This window comes from Cupressus sempervirens, chromosome 11, assembly GCF_028749045.1.
Source record: "Cupressus sempervirens isolate cs-2001-9-10 chromosome 11, ASM2874904v1, whole genome shotgun sequence".
NCBI lineage: Eukaryota > Viridiplantae > Streptophyta > Pinopsida > Cupressales > Cupressaceae > Cupressus > Cupressus sempervirens.
This window is the reverse complement of record NC_143128.1, coordinates 618,998,145-619,021,319: the sequence shown is the minus strand read 5'-3', so window position 1 is coordinate 619,021,319 and position 23,175 is coordinate 618,998,145. Positions and strand designations below refer to the sequence as shown.

General features: G+C 35.5%; 1 protein-coding gene across 3 annotated transcripts in view; it reads right to left on the bottom strand.

Annotated features, from left to right (window-relative positions):
• Positions 1-2,822: 2,822 nt before the first annotated feature.
• LOC149531216 (ubinuclein-1-like) overlaps positions 2,823-23,175 on the bottom strand; it is a 48,916-nt gene continuing 28,563 nt past the window's right edge. For 2 of the 3 annotated variants that reach the window (XM_089810196.1, XM_089810195.1), the window contains 2 exons: positions 19,610-19,711; positions 2,823-3,719 (listed from right to left, as the gene is read on the bottom strand). In XM_089810196.1, the coding sequence (XP_089666322.1) occupies positions 3,219-3,719; positions 19,610-19,711 (603 nt within the window). In that variant the 3' untranslated portion in view covers positions 2,823-3,218. Of the gene's footprint in view, positions 3,883-19,609; positions 19,712-23,175 lie in introns of all 3 variants that reach the window. The other variant, XM_089810197.1, reaches the window with a different exon arrangement.

The following is a 23,175-nucleotide window of genomic DNA, read 5'->3' as shown; positions in this document are numbered from 1 at the left end:
ATTTTTATCATAATAGATCTAACATGAATATGAATGCACCTAAGTATTGATCCATAATTAATATTAATATTTCAATACTTATTATACTTCCATTTTGTAATGGGGTCTTTGAAGTGCATTCAAGCTAGAGCATTTTTAGGAGAACTAAATATTAACTTAGCTAACTTGCCCTAATCCATTTCAAATAGGTCTTATGAGAGACATCTGATCTCCATTATAATGGAAAAATTAAACCTAATTTAAGCTTAGAATGAATTAAATTCAACTTTACAACAATTAACAATCATAGATCTAAGTAATATGAATTGTCGAGTGCATACCCTCCCTAATTAATCAATAACTAAATAATTGACAAATTAAGGTGTAACAAACTTAAAATATAACAAAGAAAGACAAATAATCAAGATTCGTATGAACTATAATCTACATAAGCTTAAGAGTACTAAAATTGTCGACATCAAGCAAACAATAGTGATCCATAACAAAATGCTAAATATAACCCTCTTTGAGATTGAACTAAATCTAAGTCTATTAAGATAGAGTGAGTGGAAGAGGCTCAAATGATTGAGGTTCAAGCTCTAAAAAACATGTCTTTGCATGTGTGCCCTCCGAACAAATTGATAAGTAACCATAACTATTAATATTTTAACAAGGCAAGTTGAATAATCAAGATCCCTATAGACTATAATCCACTTTACCTTGAGAATACTACATAAACATCTAGACAACACTAAGGAACAATCCTACTCAATAACAATGTGTTATATATAGTCACTTTGGAGAATGAATGAATGAATGGTTTTAACGATGCCCACGACACTAGTCAATCTATTGGACCAAGAGATCACAACCTTAGGCCTTCTCCATATTCCTTTCAGCGTTAGATCTCCTACTATGAATATTGACTAGAAAGCTAACAGTATGGTTGATCTTGTCAACGTCAAATAAATTGTACATGTTGTTTCTTTCAAGATATCATGTATGTTTTCATACATACACTAGGAATACACTAAGTTTGCTAAAAATTGAATCCATGAGACTCTCTTATCTAGTAAGTAGATTACATAATACAATCTAGACTCGTTAATTTGTTACAAACACACCAAAAAAAAAAGTCTAACACAAATTACATCACTTACTATGTCTTCAAAACCTATAACCTAATAAACATAGTTAATAAAATTATTATTATTCACCATACTATTGTAGCTTTACATCTCTTCACCAACATATGCACCAAATTGTCAATTAAAATTGTATTGTTCAATTATATACTTGATTCCATAGTTTTAGTCTCTCAAAAGGAAATTTGTATTTATCTTTTGTATGTTATGTTTTTATATATAGAATGATCAAATAATTACATTGATTTGTTTCTAGATTCAATTGTGTAAAGATTTTTACCAACATTTTGAATTACATTACGTGATACATCATCACACTACGTTCCTTTGCATCTCTTGCTCTCTCATTCATCTTGATGATGGATCGTGTAGTGTGATTCAAAACATTGATGGTAAAAATCTTTACACAATTGAATCTAGAAACAAATCAATGTAATACAATGGATTGTGAAAAAATGATCTCTTTGATTGAATAATTGTTACTGCCGGTGATACATTACCAACTCGTCCAATTTTGTTGAATGACACCTACATATGCTCGTCTTTGTAGCCACAACAATCCTGCAATCCTTGGCACATAATCGTAGTATAAACCAGCGAAAAACGAATGGCATAAATTGACTTATCACCACCACACCAGGTTCGAAAAGTCAAGCAAAGTTACTTGGAACATGAATTTCCACCAAATCAATAAACTTATGGTCAAGACAGGGGTTGTCTTCCAGGCTTTTTAGTCTACACATGACTTACCTTAGCGTGAAATTAATCGTTCAGGTAAGTAGATATCAACTGGTTAGGTGGATTTAATAGGTACTTTCGTACTGTCATAAACATTGCACTTATTGTGCATTCACTCAATATTCTCAATATACCAAAAAACCACTCCATCCTCGGCAGAGTCCTTCAACTGTGACTAGGGTTTTCTAAAATTGAAGGACTGATTGGGTTTTAATTAACATTCAATGACATAGAAATCTTCAACATTCTTAGCAAACTGGATAGACTAAAGGCAATCTACTCAAGGAAGCAGAAAAAACTTTCCAAATGTGTTATCAACGATGGCTTCCACTTCTTCAATTACTTATTGACAATGTTCTTGGGACAGATTTAAGCTACCCAAAGTCAAATGAAAACAATTTGTGCATATAATAGGTGTCATTCTTTTGCAAAAGAAAGGAAAAAGGTCTCAAAATTAAGAAAATATTTATTAGTGCAAAGAGATCATGTGGGGAATGAAAACTTCAAAATGGGAAAATCTGATATCATTACTTAATGTTTTGTTATAATGGTAGCATTAATTTTATAAATTATTAGCAAACTGAATAAACAAGAGGCATCCATGAATCTTCCATGCCAAGAAGCAGAAAAAACTTTCCAAGTGTATCAGCAGCAATGGCTTCCACTTCTCAAATATAACACCCTTGCAATGTTCTTAGGGCAAAGTTAAGACATCCAATGTCAAATGAGAATGATTTGCGCAGATTATAGGTTTCAATCTTCTGTAAAAGAATGAAAACTAAAAACAGAACGCCTGGAAATTAACCTCAAAATTAAAAAACTTCATTGGTGCAAAGATCTTGTTTACGTTGAATAAAAATCCTAAAACGGGAAACCTGATATTAAATATTTGATTTCAATCACAGTTATTATACTTTTATTGACTGACATATACACAGCGAATCTTACACACAAATCAAATGAGCATAGTAAAAGATTGCATAAATGGATTGATCCCTGAACATCATCAGGCGAAGAAGGTCGAAATCAGTTTCCGATTACAGTAGCAAGAATATACACTGGATAACTGTAGATTTCACTAGACAAGAAATGCTCCACTATGAGCAAGAATACAAAATTAACATTCCTTGCATGGTCGTCCCCTTAGCCTACATAACGTATTTGATCCAATTTCAAATGTACAGCTTCAAGGACTTGCAATGTCAAGATAGATGAATAAAGAAAGCAAATTAGTTGGTACATTTGAATGAGCTCTGTAGACCTTGGAGGTATGCAAGTTGGGGAGAGAATTCTCAAGAACACCATGGATGGACTGCTAAATAGAAATGAATAATGACCTATATCCAAGGTGAATTTCTAATCCATCTTAACTTCATCATGCAAGGGAAGACCAATTACTTGTCCACTTACTTTCCTGTTAACAGACAGTCCATTAAGTCCCTGTTTATCCAGCCTGGGCATCTCTTTCCCCGGCTGGAAGTTAGTTTTAGTAGGAGCAGTATATGTTTCATTTAAATCTATATCTGGTTTTGGTTTTTTTTCCTTTTTATATATTGTACCTCCTTCACATTTATTCCAGACATCATTGATATAAGAATCCTTGTTCTCCCCTTTTTCAGAAGACCTCTGTTTTCCATGAATAACAAATGTAGATTTAGGCTCTACTAGCCTGAATTGCTGGGCATCTCCTCCATTAGTGGCAACAGTGTGAACCTGCTCCTGTATATTTTGTTTGTGACCTGGTACTAAATCTTCATAGTTGGGATTAGATACACTTCCTGTAGGCCCATCTCCATTTGACACATCAGTCTGTGATTTCACTGGAGTTTTCTTTCTTTTTGTCATCTCTACACCACCCTGTTTGATCAAAGAGAACTAAGTTATGAAATGCATTTTAACACCTATAAAAAAAAAAATTTAAATGAAGATTATAAGATTCAGAAAGGCAACCATTTACGACTAATGTGCATAGAGAAAAAATTCGGCAAGAACAAAATCGGGACAAGATAAAGGCAATAATCTGCAAGAACAAAATCAGTAGAAAGCATATGTAAATCATGAGTTCTTACTAAGCAGAAATTAAGGCAATGAGGAATAATTTGTAAAGCTGAATAATGATAAGAATTCCGTGTTGTCAAGTAGAATATGCCTAAGTAACAAATATACAGAAAAACCAATAACATTTTAGACTCGCAAATCCTTTGTAGAGTAAGTATTCAGTGAAACAAAATCCTCAATGTTTGTACATGTCCAATTTATTGAAAACATTAAACATTTGTACTTCCCATGCATGAACTGATTACAATGCATATCTGGTCTTATCATACCTTGACCAGTTTAGGACTGTCTGAAGTTCCCAAACCTTAACATCAAAAGCAAGTTATTTTTATGAGACAATAAGCCTTGCTCTAAAAGATCAATATTGTTTTCAATCTTCTAACCGTTTGCAATCACTGTTGCTACATCATTCCAGAGAGATTCATTTTTCTAGTTATGATGAAATAAGCTCAATGGTGCCAAAAGGATGTTTTAAGTTTTGAAAAGCTCATTGTTCAATTGAATGTGTCGCTTGTAAAGAAAACATGTTCTGTTAAGCAATTTTGACTTATCTTTTTGTTGGGAAAAGTACTCTCAATTTGACAAAGATAAATTTTGTATAGTTAGCACACAATAAGATTTAGAAGATGAATATTGCAGATGGAATTTTACAATAGCAAAGAACAAGTTTATCCAAGAGATTGAAAACTATAGTAATTGCTTATGGCTTGTATATTTTGTTCAAGTGGGTCATCATTAGTTGTGCATACTGTCCCAAATAGGGGAGTCTTAAATTAGCACCCTTTCAAACTTCCATGTTCTGATGAGAGCTGTTTCACTGAATTAACAGATCAATCTTCTTTGCTAGGAACATGGGATTTAAAGCCCTATTAAACTATCCCAAAACTGTCTCCTTGAATGATATATCTAAAAGCTCAGGAATTGAAAGTTCCACCATCCATACAAAAAGAATTTAGGGTAGCCACTTTTTGAAAAGAAAAAAATCTATCCAAGAGATGGACAATTTACTTGTTTGTGACTTGTATGTTTTGTTCAAGTGACAACCATCAGTTATGCTTACCGCATCTTAAATAAGAGGAAGCCTTAAATTAGAACCCTTTCAAACTTTCTCGTTCCAGTTAAAGATGTTTCATTGCTTTAATATATCAATCTTCTTTGATAAGAACTTGGCTTTATATGCCCTTTTGAATTAAATTATCCCATACTATCTCCTTCGATGATAGATATCTTAATCTCAGGAATTGAAAGTTCAACCACCCATAGTGATAAAACCTGCATTACCGGATTCGCGTGTCTGATCCACAAACAGGATTCCGGCCCGAACTATTGATATTTCCCAAGTCCACAGAGGATCCGGATTTGACCCTGTGGGTACATCCGAATCCGCAGACCATGAATCCAAGTGAACCCACAGGGTCAAATCTGAACCCTACATGGATCCAGCCCGAACCGGTCGAGAATCCCCACAAGACCCAAGGGGCAAAACATAAGTATATTTTGAATTTTTAGTTTGTAATTTAGTAATTCGATGTAATGATTTTCTTTTGAAACATAAAAATAATGTTTATCTTTGACATTTGGCATCGATCAACAATCAAGCATCACAGATTCATACTATGAAATCATTTAGTTTTACAATTATGTGTATTTCTCTTTTTATTTTTAATATATAATGCGCACGCGCGCGCATGCCCACACACACACACACACATGAATCCTTACAAATCATAACAGGAATATCTTTTCCACAAATCAGATTGTAGAACCCAATTCCGTCTCCGAACCCGAATCGGCAACTTAGGATAGGAGTTAAGGACAGCCACTTCCCAAGCACAACACTGAACTTCAATAACCATAATTTGAAGTGGCATTGTCAAGTTCATTATTTCGAAAAACCAAAATAATTTATCTTTCACATAGTGTGGGAATGGAGGGAAGGGAGGGCATTGGGACATGTTTCAGGGACTCAAGGGACCTATGGATCAAAATTTGGGTAATAGCAGCAGAAATATTATATACATGGACTTTGGGATAAGTTTCAAGAATTGAACTGCGGACCCAAATTTGGCGATGGCAGCAGAAATGTGTCGTCAAAGTTACCAGACTCTCCCATACTATATGTGAGTTGTGAGGTGAGTGCAAGTCTGCAAGACTCAGCAACCAGGTACTTGCTGAACTCGGAGAGTCTTATGGAAAAAGCTGACTACAACAGGGTGAGTGAAAATTAAAGGGAAAAAAACAATTCCCCCAAAAGCAAAGAGCCTTATATTTATCTCCTACTCTCTAAAACCAACTTCTACATTTTCAAACCAAAGAGGGGAAAAGGAGTTCTGAACCAAAAATGGATTGCATTGAAGGGAAACCAGCTAGGAGAGAGAAAAGTTAGTGGATAATCACATTTGGATAGATTTGTAGCTACTTTGGTAATCGTAAAGACAATAGAACACATCAGACTGTTGTATATGTTAAAGGTCGAGATTTTAAAACCATCAACAATGTTTAAGGCAAAGATTTTGGTGTCAATTTATTTTCTCATTTTGTGATATTAATTGGACATTCCCTCTGAACTAAGTCTGTCCTGAATTCTTGGTTAGTTATAATTGCTGATCTGTAAAATGGTTAAAGCCAAAAGTTGACAATGATGTTGGTGTCAAAGGTTCAACATGGAGCTTCTACCACAGATATTGAGGAATCCACAGAGAATCCGAATTCCATTCCGGAATCCTGCCGGGATCCAAGTGGAATCCAGGAGGATCCAAAGTAATCCAGATATCCGAGCAAGGACAAAAAGGGCACCACTTTGGCTTTTTTATTTTATTTCTTACATTAAAGTGCAACTCAACCCTAAAATGACCCATCTATACCCTAATTCTAACAATAAAAGGTTGCCTAAAGTCATTTGATGGTCCTTCATTCATCTCTCAAGCATTTTGCACCATTTTGGTCCTTGATTCCAATGCAAATGATGAAGAAGAATGTGGAATTGGGTATTTACTGTTTTGATTTTAAAATATGAAACATCGAAAAATGACTCGTGATTTAAATTTTCAGCATGTAATGACATTTTGAGACTTTTGCAAAGTACGGATATGATATAATCATATATTGAAAATTATGGATTTATCATTTTATGAGAATCAGGCTTCTAACTTTTTATTAATATCATTTTATGTTTGAGCTTTTTAGTTTTGAACTAATGATGAATGAAACACTAACATGTTACATGTATGGAATCTATGAACATGCATACATATATATGTGTGTGTGTGTGTGTGTGTTCCATGACAAACTCCACAAGTCGTGTGAGTAGCCCGAGTTGCTGAGCCAAGTAGACCTTGCCAATTTTTTATGGCTCTGCCTAGGTCATGGAATATGATATATAATTTCATATATTTGTAAAAAAAAATTGTTTTTTGATAGGTAATGGGCCGGAGCCTAGATTTATTATTATTATTTGTTGAAATTAGTTGTTATTATGTGTTAAGTTCGAGTAGACTCAAACCCAAGACCTCCCAGATGAGAGGCTCACAAGTTAGCATTGTGTTGAAGGTCCTTGCTGTTAGGAATAAGGTGTCTCAACCTTGGATAATTCCTATTCTTATTATTTGTTTTGTAAATGTATTTTTTGCAAAAAATGTAATCAAGTGTGAGTGTACATGTCTAGTTGGCATGTTGATGTGTCACTCCACTTGCATGTGTCAGCAATCTTGAGTTATGACGGATTCCTATGACGCGTAAGAACTATCTTTGGAATATTTAATTGTGTGTAAGGAAATCATGATTGAAACAGTTATGACGGATTCCTATGACGCGTAAGAACTATTTTTGAAAGATTTAATTGTGTAAGGAAATCATGACTGAAACAATTATGATGGATTCCTATGACGCGTCAGAGATCTTTGGAAGATGCCCTAAAAATAGAAAGCGCATTATATAAGCACTTTGAGGGCCATAGATAGTCATGTGCGTGTGAGTAGTGTACTGTTGATTGCTACTAGATAAGTCTTCCATGTCCTGAAAGAACTTGCACTGCAAGTGTGTTGTAACCTTTGAGTTAAGATAATACATTGTGCAAGTTTTGGAGGGATGGGGTTGTTTTACCAAAAAGTTTTTCCCCACCAGCATATCTTTTTGTTTATGTGTTATTATTTCTCTATCTATTTTCTGTATTCATGGTTGATTGCAATATTGTTGTTCTACTGAAAGTGAATCTAAAATTGTAAGGATTTAAAAAGAATTTGCACAATACTTAAGAGATTAGTGTAGGAAGTTGTTTTCGCACCTGAGTTTCCTTACAAGTGGTATCAGAGCTTGATCAACTTTTGATCCTAGTTGTTGGGTAGGGTTTTTTGAGCTAATCTCAAGTTGAGTGGGAGTTTTGTACAGAGCATTCTGAATCTTATTTGCAGATTGAGATGGCTAGTTCATCATACCAAAAAATGGAGGTGGAGAAATTTAATAGCAGTAATTTTGAGTTGTGGAAACTCAAGATGGAAGACTTTCTTGAAGATCGTGACCTATGGGAGGTGACTTCACTTGATGTGAGACCCACAACAATATCTCAAGCAGATTGGGATCTCGAGGATCAAAAAGCTAAGGGTCTCATTAGACTCGGTCTAGCTGATTCAATTCTCTTGAATGTTCTTGATGAGAAGACTGCAAACAGTTTGTGGACATGGCTTGGGTCTGTGTATCAGGCCAAATCTCTAGTGAGCAAATTGTTCCGGAGGAAGAAGTTGTATTCTCTAAGAATGGAGGAAGGAGGATCTGTTATAGATCATCTAAATGCTTTTAATTTGCTGATTGAACAATTGACATCATTTAGTGTCAAGAAAGAGGATCAATGTATGACCCTGTTATCTGCCTTGCCGAATTCATGGGACCATTTTGCGATGGCTCTTGGAAGAACTTTAGTCACTTTCAGAATGGATGATGTGGTGTCTTCACTATTATCTGAGGAGACGCAGAGAAAGTCTTCAAATTTGGCTAAGGAAGCTCTTGTTATTCCTGGTAGATCCAACAACAGAGGGAAGCAAAATGACAAAAAGTCTAGAAAGGGTAGATCCAAATCCCATGGAAAATCAAAGACTCCTAGAAATTCCAAAGCAAAATGTTGGAACTGTGATAAGACTGGGCACTTCCATAAAGACTATAAAGAACCAAAGAAGAAGAAGGCCTCAAATTCGGGTTCAAAAAAAACTCAAGAAGATAGTGATGCTCTCATTGCAACCTTGACAGAGCATGCATTTGATGATGTGTGGTTCAGAGACTCGGGTGCTTCTTTCCACATGACCTCTCATCGAAGCTGGTTCTCAAAGTATGAAGTTTTCGATGGTGGAAAGGTGTACTTGGGTGATGATTCTCACCTAAAGATAGTTGGACAAGGACAGGTCACTATCAGATTACCTGATGGACGAGTAAAGGGGATCAACGAGGTAATGCACATCCCTGGTTTGGCACGAAACCTATTATCTATAAGTATGTTGAATGATGTAGGTGTGCAAGTTGTTTTTTCTAAAGATGGATGTAAGATGATGAGAGGAGCTATGGTGCTTGCTAAGGGTACTAGGAGAGGTACTCTGTTTCAGCTTGATGCATGCATTTCTCAGTGCAATAGGTCTTTTGTTTCAAAGAGAGCAGCTATCACTTCATCCCCACCATCTGAACGAGCAATAAAGAAGACTGGTTATTGGTTCTGATGGCAGTGCAGCATGTGTACTTAAGGGTGCGAACACATTGGAAGGAAAGCTTCCTGCAGAAAAGACAATGTTGTGGCATATGAGATTTGGCCACATTGGTGAGAAGGGTCTCAAAACACTGAAAAACAAGAACCTCGTTGAGGGGTTAAATGATTGTAATCTCGAGTTTGACTTCTGCAAACATTGTGTCTATGGTAAACAAAATCATGTTCAATTTTACTCTAGTTTTCACAAATCTTCTGATGTTTTGGATCTTATTCATTCCGATGTATTTGGTCCTATAAAAGTTCCTTCAATCTCCAAGTCTGCATTTTTTGTATCTTTCATAGATGATTACAATAGGACATGGATTTATTTCCTAAAAAGTAAGACACAAGTCTTTAGTTGATTCAAGGAATTAAAGCCCTCGTAGAGAATCAGACTAGTAAGAAGATTAAGTGTGTGAGAACTGAAAATGGTGGTGAATTTTGCTCAACAGAGTTCGAATAGTTCTGTAAAGAACGAGGTATCGAGTAGCATAAGACGACAACTTATACCCCACAGCAAAATGGAGTTGCAGAAAGAATGAACAGGACACTGATGGAGGAGGCTAGGAGTATGCTTGGTGGAGCCGGTCTTGAACAAAAGTTTTGGTCTGAAGCTGTGGCCACTGCTTGCTATCTAGTTAACAAATCTCCTACATCAGCTCTTGTTGGTACGACACCCATGGAGGTGCGGTCTAGTAAGAAGCCTTCAATTAGACATCTTTGTGTTTTTGGTTGTGAAGCTTATGCACATGTTCCAAAAGAGAAAAGATCTAAGTGGGAAAATAAAGTTGTCAAATGTATTTTCATCGGATACAATGTTGGTATGAAAGGATACGAGCTTTGGGACCCTATGACTAGTAAGGTGTTGTATAGCAGAAATGTTATTTTTAGAGAGCTAACATCTTCTCCTATTGTGCTACAACCAAATGAAAAAGAGAAGAAAGAAGATACTGTTCAGTTGCCTCCTACCCTTGAGAAGACTGAACAGAAAGACCATGTTGTGTCTAATGATGAGGAGAGCTCTAGTAGCTCTGATAGTTCAGAAGAAGAGGAAGAACAACCTCAACCTAAACCCTTGAGGAGATCCACGAGAGTAAGAAAGCAACCAAAAAGGTTTGGTTATTCTATGTTAGATTTCAGTTATGCTTTTGCTTTGATTACTAACACTAATGAGCCCAGATCTGTGAAAGGGGCTTTGGATATGGAAGATGCCGGTTCCTGGATTGAGGCCATGGATGATGAGATGGCTTCATTGGATAAAAACAAAACTTGGGACCTTGTACCTTTGCCTAAAGGACAAAAAACTATTGGTAGCAAATGGGTGTTCAAGAAGAGATTTTGTGTAGATGGCAGTGTTGAAAGGTACAAAGCTAGATTGGTTGCGAAGGGGTATTCACAGGTAGAGGGCATAGATTATGGTGAAATATTCTCTCCTATTGCAAAGTTGACATCAATTAGATTTGCGTTATCTCTTGGTGCATCATATGATTTAGAGATAGAACAAATGGATATGAAGTCAACTTTCCTTCGTGGTGATTTGGAGGAAGAGATTTACATGTCACTGCCTAAGCACTACATTGTTAAAAGGTAAAGAATCTTTGGTTTGCAGATTAAAGAAGTCTTTGTATGGTTTGTAAAAAATCTCCTAAGATGTGGTACCTTAAGTTTGATGCCTTTGTGTTGTCAATTGGATTTGTAAAATCGAAAACAAATCATTGTGTTTACTTCAAAGTTGAAAATGATCACCTTCTTATTGTTGCATTACATTTTGATGATATGTTGCTGTTTGGGAAGGGTAAGGGTATGATTTCTGATTTTAAATCTCAATTGTCAGCACAGTTTGAGATGAAAGATCTTGGGGCAGCAAGGTACATCTTGGGTATTGAAATCAGAAGAGATAGATCTAACAAAAAACTTTGGTTGAGTCAGAGTAAGTTATGTGAAGTCTGTGTTGGAAAGGTTCAGCATGGCAAATTGTAGACCATTATGTGTTCCTGTTTCTATGGGAACAAAGTTATCTATAGATGATTGTCCAAAATCTCCTAGTGAGGTGGAGGACATGAGTAGAGTACCTTATGCTAGTGTAGTTGACAGTCTTATGTATGCTAAGGTCTGTACTAGACTAGACATTGCCCAAGCAGTGGAAGTTCTAAGCCGATTTATGGCTAATCCTGGACAAGTACATTGGGGTGCAGTTAAGCAAGTATTCAAATATTTGAGGGGTACACCAAATTACTCCATTTGTTATCACGGTAACTCTTCTGAAGCTTTGCATTCAATTTGTATTCATGGGTTTGTGGATTCAAATTGGGCAGGTGAAATTGACAACAGGAGATCCACCAGTACTTATGTGTTCACTATGTTTGGTGGTGCCATCAGTTGGATGAGTAAGTGACAACCTGTGGTTGCTTTGTTCACTTTAGAAGCTAAATACATAGCTGCTACTCATGCTTGTAAGGAAGCCATTTGGCTTAGGAGATTGTGTTCTGATATTGGTGTTGATGCAGGATAGATTACTATTTGTTGCGACAGTCAAAGTGATATTTGCCTTGCAATAAATCCAACTTTCCATCCCAAAACGAAGCACATTGATGTGTAGTTTCACTTTGTAAGAGATATGGTGGAAGATGGAAAAGTAAATTTGGAGAAGGTAGATACTATAAAGAATGTTGCAGATACATTGACAAAACCAGTGGACACAGAGAAGTTCAGATGGTGTTCGGAGTCTATGGGCCTTTCGGCTTACAGTGGTTAGTTCTTGTTATGTTTTTGTTGCTCTTACAAGGTGTTCGACAAGTGGGAGAATGTTAAGAATAAGGTGTCTCAACCTTGGATAATTCATATTCTTATTATTTGTTTCGCAAATGTATTTTTTGCAAATAATATAATTAAGTGTGAGTGTACATGTCTAGTTGGCATGTTGATGTGTCACTCCACTTGCATGCATCGGCATCTTGAGTTATGACGGATTCCTATGATGGATTCCTATGACGCGTAAGAGCTATCTTTGGAATATTTAAATGAGTGAGGAAATCATGACTGAAACGGTTGACAGATTCCTATGACGCGTAAGAACCATTTTTGGAAGATTTAATTGTGTAAGGAAATCATGACTAAAATGGTTATGACGAATTCCTATGACACGTAAGAGCTATCTTTGGAAGATGCCCTAAAAATGGAAAGCACATTATATAAGCACTTTGAGGGCCATAGATAGTCGTGTGTGTGTGTGTGTGAGTAGTGTATTGTTGATTGCTACTGGAAAAGTCCAGAAAGAGCTTGCACTGCAAATGTGTTGTAAACTTTGAGTTGAAGATAATACATTGTGCAGGTTTTGGAGGGGTGGAGTTATTTTACCAAAAGGTTTTTCCCCACCGCATATCCTTGTGTTTATGTGTTATTATTTCTCTATCGGTTTTCTATATTCATGGTTGATTGCAATATTGTTGTTTTATTGAAAGTGAATCTGAAATTGTAAGGATTTAAAAAGAATTTGCACAATACTTTCCTTAAGAGATTAGTGTAGGAAGTTGTTTCCGCACCTGAGTTTCCTTACACTTGCCTCATATATTTACAAATATAAAAATATTTTAAGGGTTTATTCATTTTGGTGAGCCATAGCCGAGTCACAAGTCAAGTCGGCCTTGTCAAAGCCGAACCTAGAAGCTTTGTATGTATGTTTTTGCATGTGCATGGAGGGAGAGAGAGAGAGAGAGAGAGAGGAACCGCCAAAAAAATTGTCAAATCCCCAAACCTGAATCCAAACCAAAACCAAGATCAGTTGCTTAGCGTTTGCTGATATGCATAGAGAGTCCATGTATGATGTTTCAATCAATGTTTGAGAATCACATGGATGATTAAAGTTTATATATAGAGAAAGAATTTATTCAAGGTTGCTTTGGATTGTTTAATACTCATTCAATGGATGTTTGAACATGTCCATAAAACTATTTGCCAAAATTCAATATGGGTGTAAGTTTTCCATGCTCACTTAGATGTGTACAACTACATACTATATGCTAGATCAGACTTTGTCTCTTTCTATAAGATTAAAATATCAATTGAACTTCAATATTTTTTGTTTTGATCGGTATCAATGTGTTAAGGCTCTATGATGTCTATGATGATTGCCATATGAATGCTATCATATGAATATCTGAAAGTTTCTATATTTTTTAAATTTTCCTACTCATCCCTATCATCCCCTGAAAACTGCTCCCTCGCGTGCATCCCTGAAACATGGGATAATATAGTGTCTACCAAGGGACCAACCTACACAAAATGGTAATTACAGATGACAAAAACAGTCTCTAACTTATTCAAATAAATCTTTATGTTCAGTCAGTCACAACAACCGTGCATGACATTTCACGGCAGCAATGTCCTGCCCTAAAAATATTTCATGTTAATCATCTTGATCAACACTATTCCCCACAATGTTGCAAGCAATACTGATACCAATATTAATAATCATGGTACTTGCTACTTTTATTCAACAATGATAAGAGATCATAGTATTGACAGCATGCTACTTCTTGGTTATCATAAGAAGATTGCTAATCATGGGACAGTCATCTCACATTATTTATCAGCTGAATGTAGCTAGCAAAGCTCCTAAACAATTACCTCAAATTTCAATAATAGAACTACAACATAATGCATTGATAAATAGAAATGCTAGCAAGTCAACAACAGTGACACTTGTGTTTCAATGATAATAAGTCAAAAGGTAGAATAACAATTTTGTTATGGTAAATTAATCTTGTATTAAACAAAGATGATGAAAGCTCCTTATATAGATTTATAAAGACAATGTTTCTATTATGAAACATTCGTGAACTGGAGATAAAAATAGAAGCTACCTAACAAACTAAAAGCTAACTAAATGGCCATTAAAGAAACGTTACAATATTACAATACTCTCACTTAATGGTTATCCTCTAACTATCCTGCAGAAGATTGTACATGTCTTGTGGTCATAAATTCTTCAGAACAAACTATTATCGTTGAGAACTTGAGACCCTCCTTGGATCTGCAAAATGTTAATGACCAAGAAGTCATCCAATCTAATATCGGGTACCAAAAGTATTACTCCCTGTACCTAAAGACACTGACATGAAATTGAAGCCACCATTTTGAGGAAACATGCAAAATCATTTTTTGCAGATGAGCACTATGCTCCAAAACAGACTGCAAGATGATTCACCAAGAACTTTTGCAGATGAGCACTAAGACTCAAAATAGACTGCAAGGAGCCAAGATCTATTTTAAGCAAAAAGTTCAAAAAAACTAGACAAGATTTTTGAGGTGAAAAAGCCATCAAAACCAAACAACAAATTTTGAGACACGGATTATAGAATACAAGGCTTCATTTTTGAGAAATAAACAAAAAAAACTCTTAACAAATAATTTTTGAGGGAAAAATTATTAAAAAACACGAGAAACCTTAATGCAGCAAAAACACAAGACTTTGTGTGATAAAACAGCACATGCAAACAACACGCAACTCACAAAAAGCATATGCGAGTACATGCAACCTTCCAAAATTGGAGACTTTTGCTAAAATCATGAAATTGCGTGGTCAAAATCCTCGACCAGGCTAGCAATTTTCAACAAAAATCTTTGAAGACGAACCACAAGATTTCCATAAAATACCTCCAAAAAAATTGTTTTAAAAATTTGGGAAAAAACATTCAGATAAAAAATAGGCTCGAATGTTTCTTAAAAAACTCACCAAATTTTATGAAATCTCATTGACCCGCTTGGATCCATGTTATAGTAAATTAATGTTGTGTTAAATAGAGGAGATGAAAGCTCCTTTTAAAGATTTACCAAGACGATGTTTCTATTTAAAACAATTGTGAACTAAAAATGAAAATAGAAACTACCTAATAAACTAAAAACTAAGTAAGATGTACTACATTTACGAAACGTTACAATATTCTAATAAATTTGACAACGATGGAAGGATTCACTATTATTAGTGACGAATAATAATTACAGATCACACTAACAATAATGTTCCCTATGCACAGGTTTTCAATTTTGATTATACTAAGTGTTCAGAACAGTGGATAACCATGTTCATTTTTCAAATAACTGCTATTCAGTAATGACAACTGGAAATCTTAACAGCTACTAACACCGGTCAATATGTATAACTTTTCATAAAATTTCCTGAGAAGAATAATAAAGAAAATTTCTAGTTTTCACCTAACATAGAGAAAAGACTAATTTGGTGTTTGCTCACCTGCTTCACAAGAAATAATAACAAAGAGAAGACTTGGAAACACACAAAACCTCTGGTAATAGGAAGAACTAACAATGGGCCAACTGAGAATTGCAATAGATTGATTTAGATGAGAAAAATTGCAAAAAGAACATTTACAAGGTTTAACTGTAATTAAAGAAAAGAGGTCATTAAATCTAGAGTTCAATCTTCCAGTACCCTGGTCACCCCGTGCAGAAAGTCCCCAACTCTAAGGGATATCCCAAAGACATCCGTCCCTAAAGGGAGGAGCAGCTATAGTGTTGGTTCCCAAATCAACAGATTGGAAATACTACAATGGGCCAACTGAGAATTGCAATAGATTGATTTAGATGAGAAAAATTGCAAAAAGAACATTTACAAGGTTTAACTGTAATTAAAGAAAAGAGGTCATTAAATCTAGAGTTCAATCTACCAGTACCCTGGTCACACCCTGCAGAAAGTCCCCAACTCTAAGGGATATCCCAAAGACATCCGTCCCTAAAGAGAGGAGCAGCTATAGTGTTGGTTCCCAAATCAACAGATTGGAAATCCTCCACGCCATCAAAAAAAAGTCTTCATTCAAACAAGATTTCTAAGGCCTAACATTTGTATCCATAAATTGGCTGCATAAATACAAAACTAAACAAATGACATAATATTCTAATTTCTTAACACACCTGATCTCAGGTTACAGTGATCAAGGTAGGTTCTACCACATTGAATTTATAATCTCCCAGGAAATTATTTTGTATTGATCCTTTAAATTTGGAATATAATTCACGCACTATCCAGATATGGTTCTGAACTGAATTACATTTCATGTATTGGATGTACAAATAGGCAATTGCACTCTAATTCATGTATATATTTAAATAATACCATTAATTTTTTCATATCAAATCCCAGTGACAATGTTACATGGCACATTTACCATAGGATAACCAATGGCATGACGTATGTAGCCAGTGCCTGATTTAGATAATCATAAGATGTTATAAACCTTCCTATCAAGTCCACTTATACAATAATTAATGAATACTAAAATATAAGACTCAAGGAATTCAAAAGACAGTAGGTCACAAAATAGTTAATAGTGACCCCTTGGTTGATTGACAACACTTCTAATTATTTAGTGCATCCCATGCAGTTCCTCAACAAGTCATAAATCAAAAACAGATCTAAACATACCTAAAATAGATCCATTTTTTGTAAGCATGTCAGAGACCCATGAAAATAGTTTTCTTCTTGTACACATATCAGATAGCCAATGAGGGCAAAAGTTAGAACAGATCAACTGTAAACAAAAATACTAGAATAAAAGGAGGAATCCCTGAGGCAATCTCTGTATTAAAGACATGAGAAACTTTTTGTACACTTCCTTAATGTTCAGCAATAAAGAGGACTGCAAGAACACCATGTCCTCTTGTCCAGGGATTGTCTCCTAAATATTATACTCCAAGAAGACTTTCCACTTTCCACCCAAACTTCATTGGAAACTTGTTCCTAGCATAAATGGGAGGCATGTCACTTTCAAAGATGAATTCCAACAGGTTCATAAGAACTGAAGCATCTAGTTTAAAAAGCTAACAGGGCCTTCTTAATGGATATAGTCCATTTTAAATTCCCCAAATTAGTCCGTTAACAGAAAAACTTAAATTGCTGCTCTCCCCAGACCAGAAACCTAAACTAAAATCAGGAGAACTCAATTGATTTCCTAGTGGCAATAAATGTTTAGCAGCTTAGCTACAGTTGGAATCCTAATTTGTTTTCATGGAGTGGCCCCACAGACAAACCAATTAAGTCCCATTTGCTACTGTCTCCATGCAAGTGTTGTTGGAAATGTAAGAGTGTAACTAAGAGGGGAGGGGTGAATCGATTACCACGAAAACAAATCCTTGTCCCTTAAATGTCAATACAAACTTCCACTGATCATGCAATACTGAACAACTCAACTAACACTTGGAATATTACTGTCACTCAGGTAACAAAGCAATCTTAATATTTATTAAATTGTTTTATCCTTTAGTAATTTAGTTGCAGAAACATAAAGCATAAGCAAATAACATGAACACAGATGACACCAAGATTTAACATAGAAACCCAATTTGGGAAAACCACCTTGCAACTAGTCACAATATTTTTCTCTCTTCTGAAGTGAGCCCTGTTAAAAACCAACCCTATTAAAGGTTACAAAACATACTGTTAAGTATGATCCTGTTAGAGGATTTAGATCACCCTGTTAGAAGTGGCCTAGTTAGAGGTCTTTAAACACTTCAATCATGAAATGTCACCTTGTTAGAAGATTTGCAAAATGATTGTTAAGTCAACTCCATTAAGAGATTTTTTTACTGCTATAATGGTTAGAAAACAACAGCAATTTGACCTGATTGATGAAGCAACTGTCTTTGCAGATTCAAATCTCTGTCCTGGCTTGATCTTTGCATCCTTCCTGATCAGATGTTCTTTGCAACTTATCTTTCACACTTTCCTACTCTACCTTCGCTCACATATCCATCTTTTATTTCACCTATCACTTGTCCACACTTACCTCACAACTTGACCTTTCTTATATATCATAAGCTAAGACACGTCGGCTTGAATACCCTTCTAAATAATCAATAGACATCCAAATAGTCGGCCTCAAATAATTAAACATTTACCAAATACATCCTAGTGTCACTTGGTCAATACTACAAGCAAGAATCCTTCATTAACCAACTGCTCAGTTAATACTGAGAAGTCTTATTTGCCCGACTGCTTGGTTAATACTAAGATATACAAGGTTAGTACTGCAAACTCTACATTGCTTGGTTAATACTGAAATTTGTGTAACATCAATGACAACATGCAATTGAAGAATTACTTTCTACAAGTGTTCCTAGACATTCACCACTGAATGATATCAGCTATGGCTAGTAAGGCAGTAGCCCAAATTTCAGGCTTTGTAATAACTAACTTCCATGTACAACTTCCTGCTGAATCCCCAGAATTGTCACGAAGCTATCATTTATAATTTTAAAAAATGCTGGTCATAAAAAATTGACCAAGTTTTTTAGTACAACAAATTGTGCAAAAACCTACCACTCATGTACGCACATATCATGGCTGAACTATTATTTATGTATTATTTATGTATCTTACTTTGGTTCCAAATTTGAAAATGTTTAATTCTTCTCAGCATTGGATTAAGGATACATGTGTTTGGTTAAACTCTAGAAATTGTCAAAATTTGCATATTACAGCTGGTTATTTGAATTTCAAAACAAATAATGATGAATCTAGTAGTAACAATTCAGTCAATGATTAAATAAATCTACTCATATTTGTATGTGCATTAGCATATATGTCAAAGGGGGAATTGCACTGCACACAAAGAGGAGGATCAAAATCCTGGCTGACATGCTGGTACGAAATCCCACCATATCAACAGTAAGACTCATTCTCTAACACTGCAACTCAGTAGTTTACATGAGCAGCACTCTGAAGATTTATTTAATAAGTTATGAGTAAAAACATAATTCTATGAAGTGAAGTACAAAAACAGTGAAGTACTACCTAAAAGCCAACCATATTCCTGGCTTAAGCTTTAGTCTTTTGATGTGTTGTACCAATATGATTTGATTTCTTTCTCTCATGAAAAATTGAATTCAAAAATCAAGTTAATTTTTCAGCCCATTCATGTGAATAACATAAACAACAAATTTAAATACTTACATTGCTAAGCTTAATCAATTTTTTCTTTCGTTCCTTTGCTCTGTACACTGCATGCTTTATGCCATTGTTGTCCATCCAGCCTAGTGGCCAGAGTTCTGCCAGCTGCAGAGCAAATTCATAGTCATGACATTATTAAAGATTCCAAAACATAATCAATAACCCATAAAGCAGTCAATGTCATCATAACTAGAATTCAAACTTCAAACTTGTGTGTACAGAACCAAAGCAATCAAATGTCCAGAAAATAGATTATCTGAAATAAATAGTAGTAGAAAAATAATCAACAAGTTCACACTGGCAGCTACAATAAATCTCATAGATTAATCAAATAAAACTATAAAATGAAAAAAGAACTTCTAGAAGGAAAAATAATCTTCAAGCACACCACCCACCTTTGTACTTACACAAGGAGCATTTTCCACTGCGCTACATTAGCTTTGAATATCGCACACAATTGCATTTAAATGTCTGTCTCTCTTTGCGTGTATGTGGGCATGGGTAAGTGATGCACGCATACGCACATCTACACACATGGGCATGCAGGATGCAAATGTTTAAATGTGTGAATGTGTTAGTACACATGTGGGTGGGTTGTGTGTGTGTATTGCAAATGTGCAGATTCGTGTTTGTGCACACAGAGCACGCATCAGCTGTGTGCACATGTGCAGAGGTGTATGTGCATGTGAGCACATGCATCCATGAGGAGATGACTCTATCTGTACACACATACATGTATATGCTTGCACCTATATGCCTACCAACCTTCACATTGGCATGCCCATACAGCCGACATGTGCACAAACACACATCTGCACACAAGGTACACACACACAACTGACCCACAGTTGCATGCTAAGTTGCTAACACACTTCCACACAGCTACAGATTGCACACCACACACCCATGCCTACAAGTGTGCGTGCACACACAATACACGATGTCCCCTGGTACAATATTCTTGCAACATAGTATTTACACTTACAGTCATACATGTGTGCAACCATAGGTGTGTACGTGTGTGAGCATGTGCATCCATCTGAAGACATGCATCTATGTGTGTATGTATGTAAGCGTGAACACTATGTTGAGAGAATATAGTTGCAGGGTACATTATGTATTGTAAGAGTCACAACACATTTACTGTCCTTTTAATGCAAGAATCAGTCATTTCTCCCTAATTGCAGGATTGTCCCATGCCATTGTGAAGCTTTTTACAACTCCTACCCTTTATGAGGCAAATGCAGCCTCGGTTCTACAAAGAATGTTCAAAACAAAATCTATCTGCATGAATCTAACAAGCATATGAATAAAACATACATCATGTATACAAATTTTGAAACTATTTGGTGGCCAAGATTTAAGGCAGATTGGCAAGATTGGCAACCTCCAACATCCAAGTTTTCACCATTGTCATGCCATGCATCTTATTTTTAGAAATAATAATCATAAAAATTAATCTAGATATACTGATAATACATTTTATTTTATATTTTTTACACATAAATTCAAGCATGAACACTAATAACAATATGAAACAAGACAAATTCTATAGACATTATGGCTTTTGGATTTCCCAATCTACTCATAACTTGGACATTTAGAATTATTTTATTAATTTGGAGAGAATAAAAACTATCAGTATTTGATCAATGCTTTCTTTCTTTCACAAATTTTCAATTTTTTGTGTCTGAGAATATCTTCATTCGTGTATGCATATGGATGAATGTGTACCTGCATGCACATGTACATGTGGACAACAGACAGTTTTTTACACGATATCTGCATCACATCGTCATTCCCATCACATTTATCATTTCTAGCAACACAACGCTAGAAATTTGTTTTATTAAAATTTGTTGTAGTCGTATTGAACACCACACTTATTTCCATCAAATCTAGTCCTGTGTGAAACCACAAAAATAAGTGCTTACACTCAAGAACATGGGAAGATCAAACCAGCTTTCACCAGCTGAGCAATCTCCAAAGAAGTTGTGTTCATATCCCCACTTTATTTAGATATCTAAAATTAACATCCCCGAGGAAAGGCAATATAAAATATGAATTTCAAAAAAATGCATAAATTGAAGGAGTCAATGCACCATAATAGAGAGATTCTGTAACAAAAACACAAGAACACAATCCACAAATAAGACCGAACAATAAACTCATCTCATATTGCAAAGCTGAGATATTCTGCGGACTCCAAATCAGCCATCAAATAACCGAAGATTACATTCAATAACAACATTGAATTCACAAACAAAAAGGTTTTCCTTCCAACTAAGGCCAAGAAGGTGCAAGCATGGTTGAAAAACAAAAGCCAAAAACTCACCAATTCACCAAATAACCACAAGATTCTGTGAGTAAGAGAAGCAAGACCTCATGCAATGCAGAGAAATGTTCAACCAAGCCTGCATAAGTTTATTCCACCCAAAAAGAAGTTCATTTTGCATCATTTGAGGAGTCTATTAGAGCACTACCATTGGAGGGTAAGGAGGATTTGCCAACTGTTTACAGGTTTTCATGAAGTAGGATTGAACAAAATAGTGAAGCCATCAGCTCTTATTCAGCTGTATTTGAAAGGTATGTAACATTATTCCAATTTTTCATTTTTTTGCCTTCATTCTAAAATTCTAGTCCTGGGGGTTTAGTTATTTCATTTTTAATGACAAGCTAGTTTGTACTACAAAAAGTTTGAAAACTTGGACATAGTGCGGACTCAGCAGCCCAAAATAGGATTCGAACTCTGGATTCGGCAAAAAACTCGGCTAGGACTAGGCAAAGAAAACAGTAGTATTGCAAAAAAGCAAAAAAAGAAGTGTGTTTTGACCTCTCATGCTATCTTTGTCAAACCCTAGTTCACAATGCGGGCTTGTTTTGCACACCAAAGAGCAGAAAGAAATGTACAAAAAACCAAAAAATGTGGTTTGTAAGTGGCTGGGTGTTTCAAGCCAGGCAAAAGAATCCTAGGTTGTAACTCGCGAATCTGACCCTAGGACTCGTGCATGTCGCAGACCAAAACTCCCAAGTCCTAGCCGACAACTTGCCAGGATGCAGCTCACAAGTCTGCCAAGTCAACTTGGCAAGCCACGGAACTCATGAGTCCCACAAGTCCAAGCCAAGTTTTTCTATGTTACTACAAGCCAGGGGTTCTTTGATTTTTTCTGTTTTTCTTTCAAGGTTTCCCCAAATCTCTGGGACAGGGACAGCAAGAGACGGGGACAAGTTTTTGGGATGGCAAATTTCTTTGCCAAGTTCAAGAACAGAAAGGGGGCAGCTATATAAATATAGGAAAAAGTTAAAACTAAAAATATATAGGGAAATTTGCATATATACGTTACATCGATATAAAAGCATGGATAAAGCATGCCATTTATAAATCATAGAACCTAACATACAACATTTCAATACTCGAGCTCAATGCTCAATATGCATTCAGAATCCAAAATCAATATGCATGTAATATTAAAATAATAAGATGCAAAATTCAAATACACCCAAGAACATAATTCAGAATTCATTGTCAATAGCAACAAGAACAACAATCCACCTTCGAAATTGAAGCA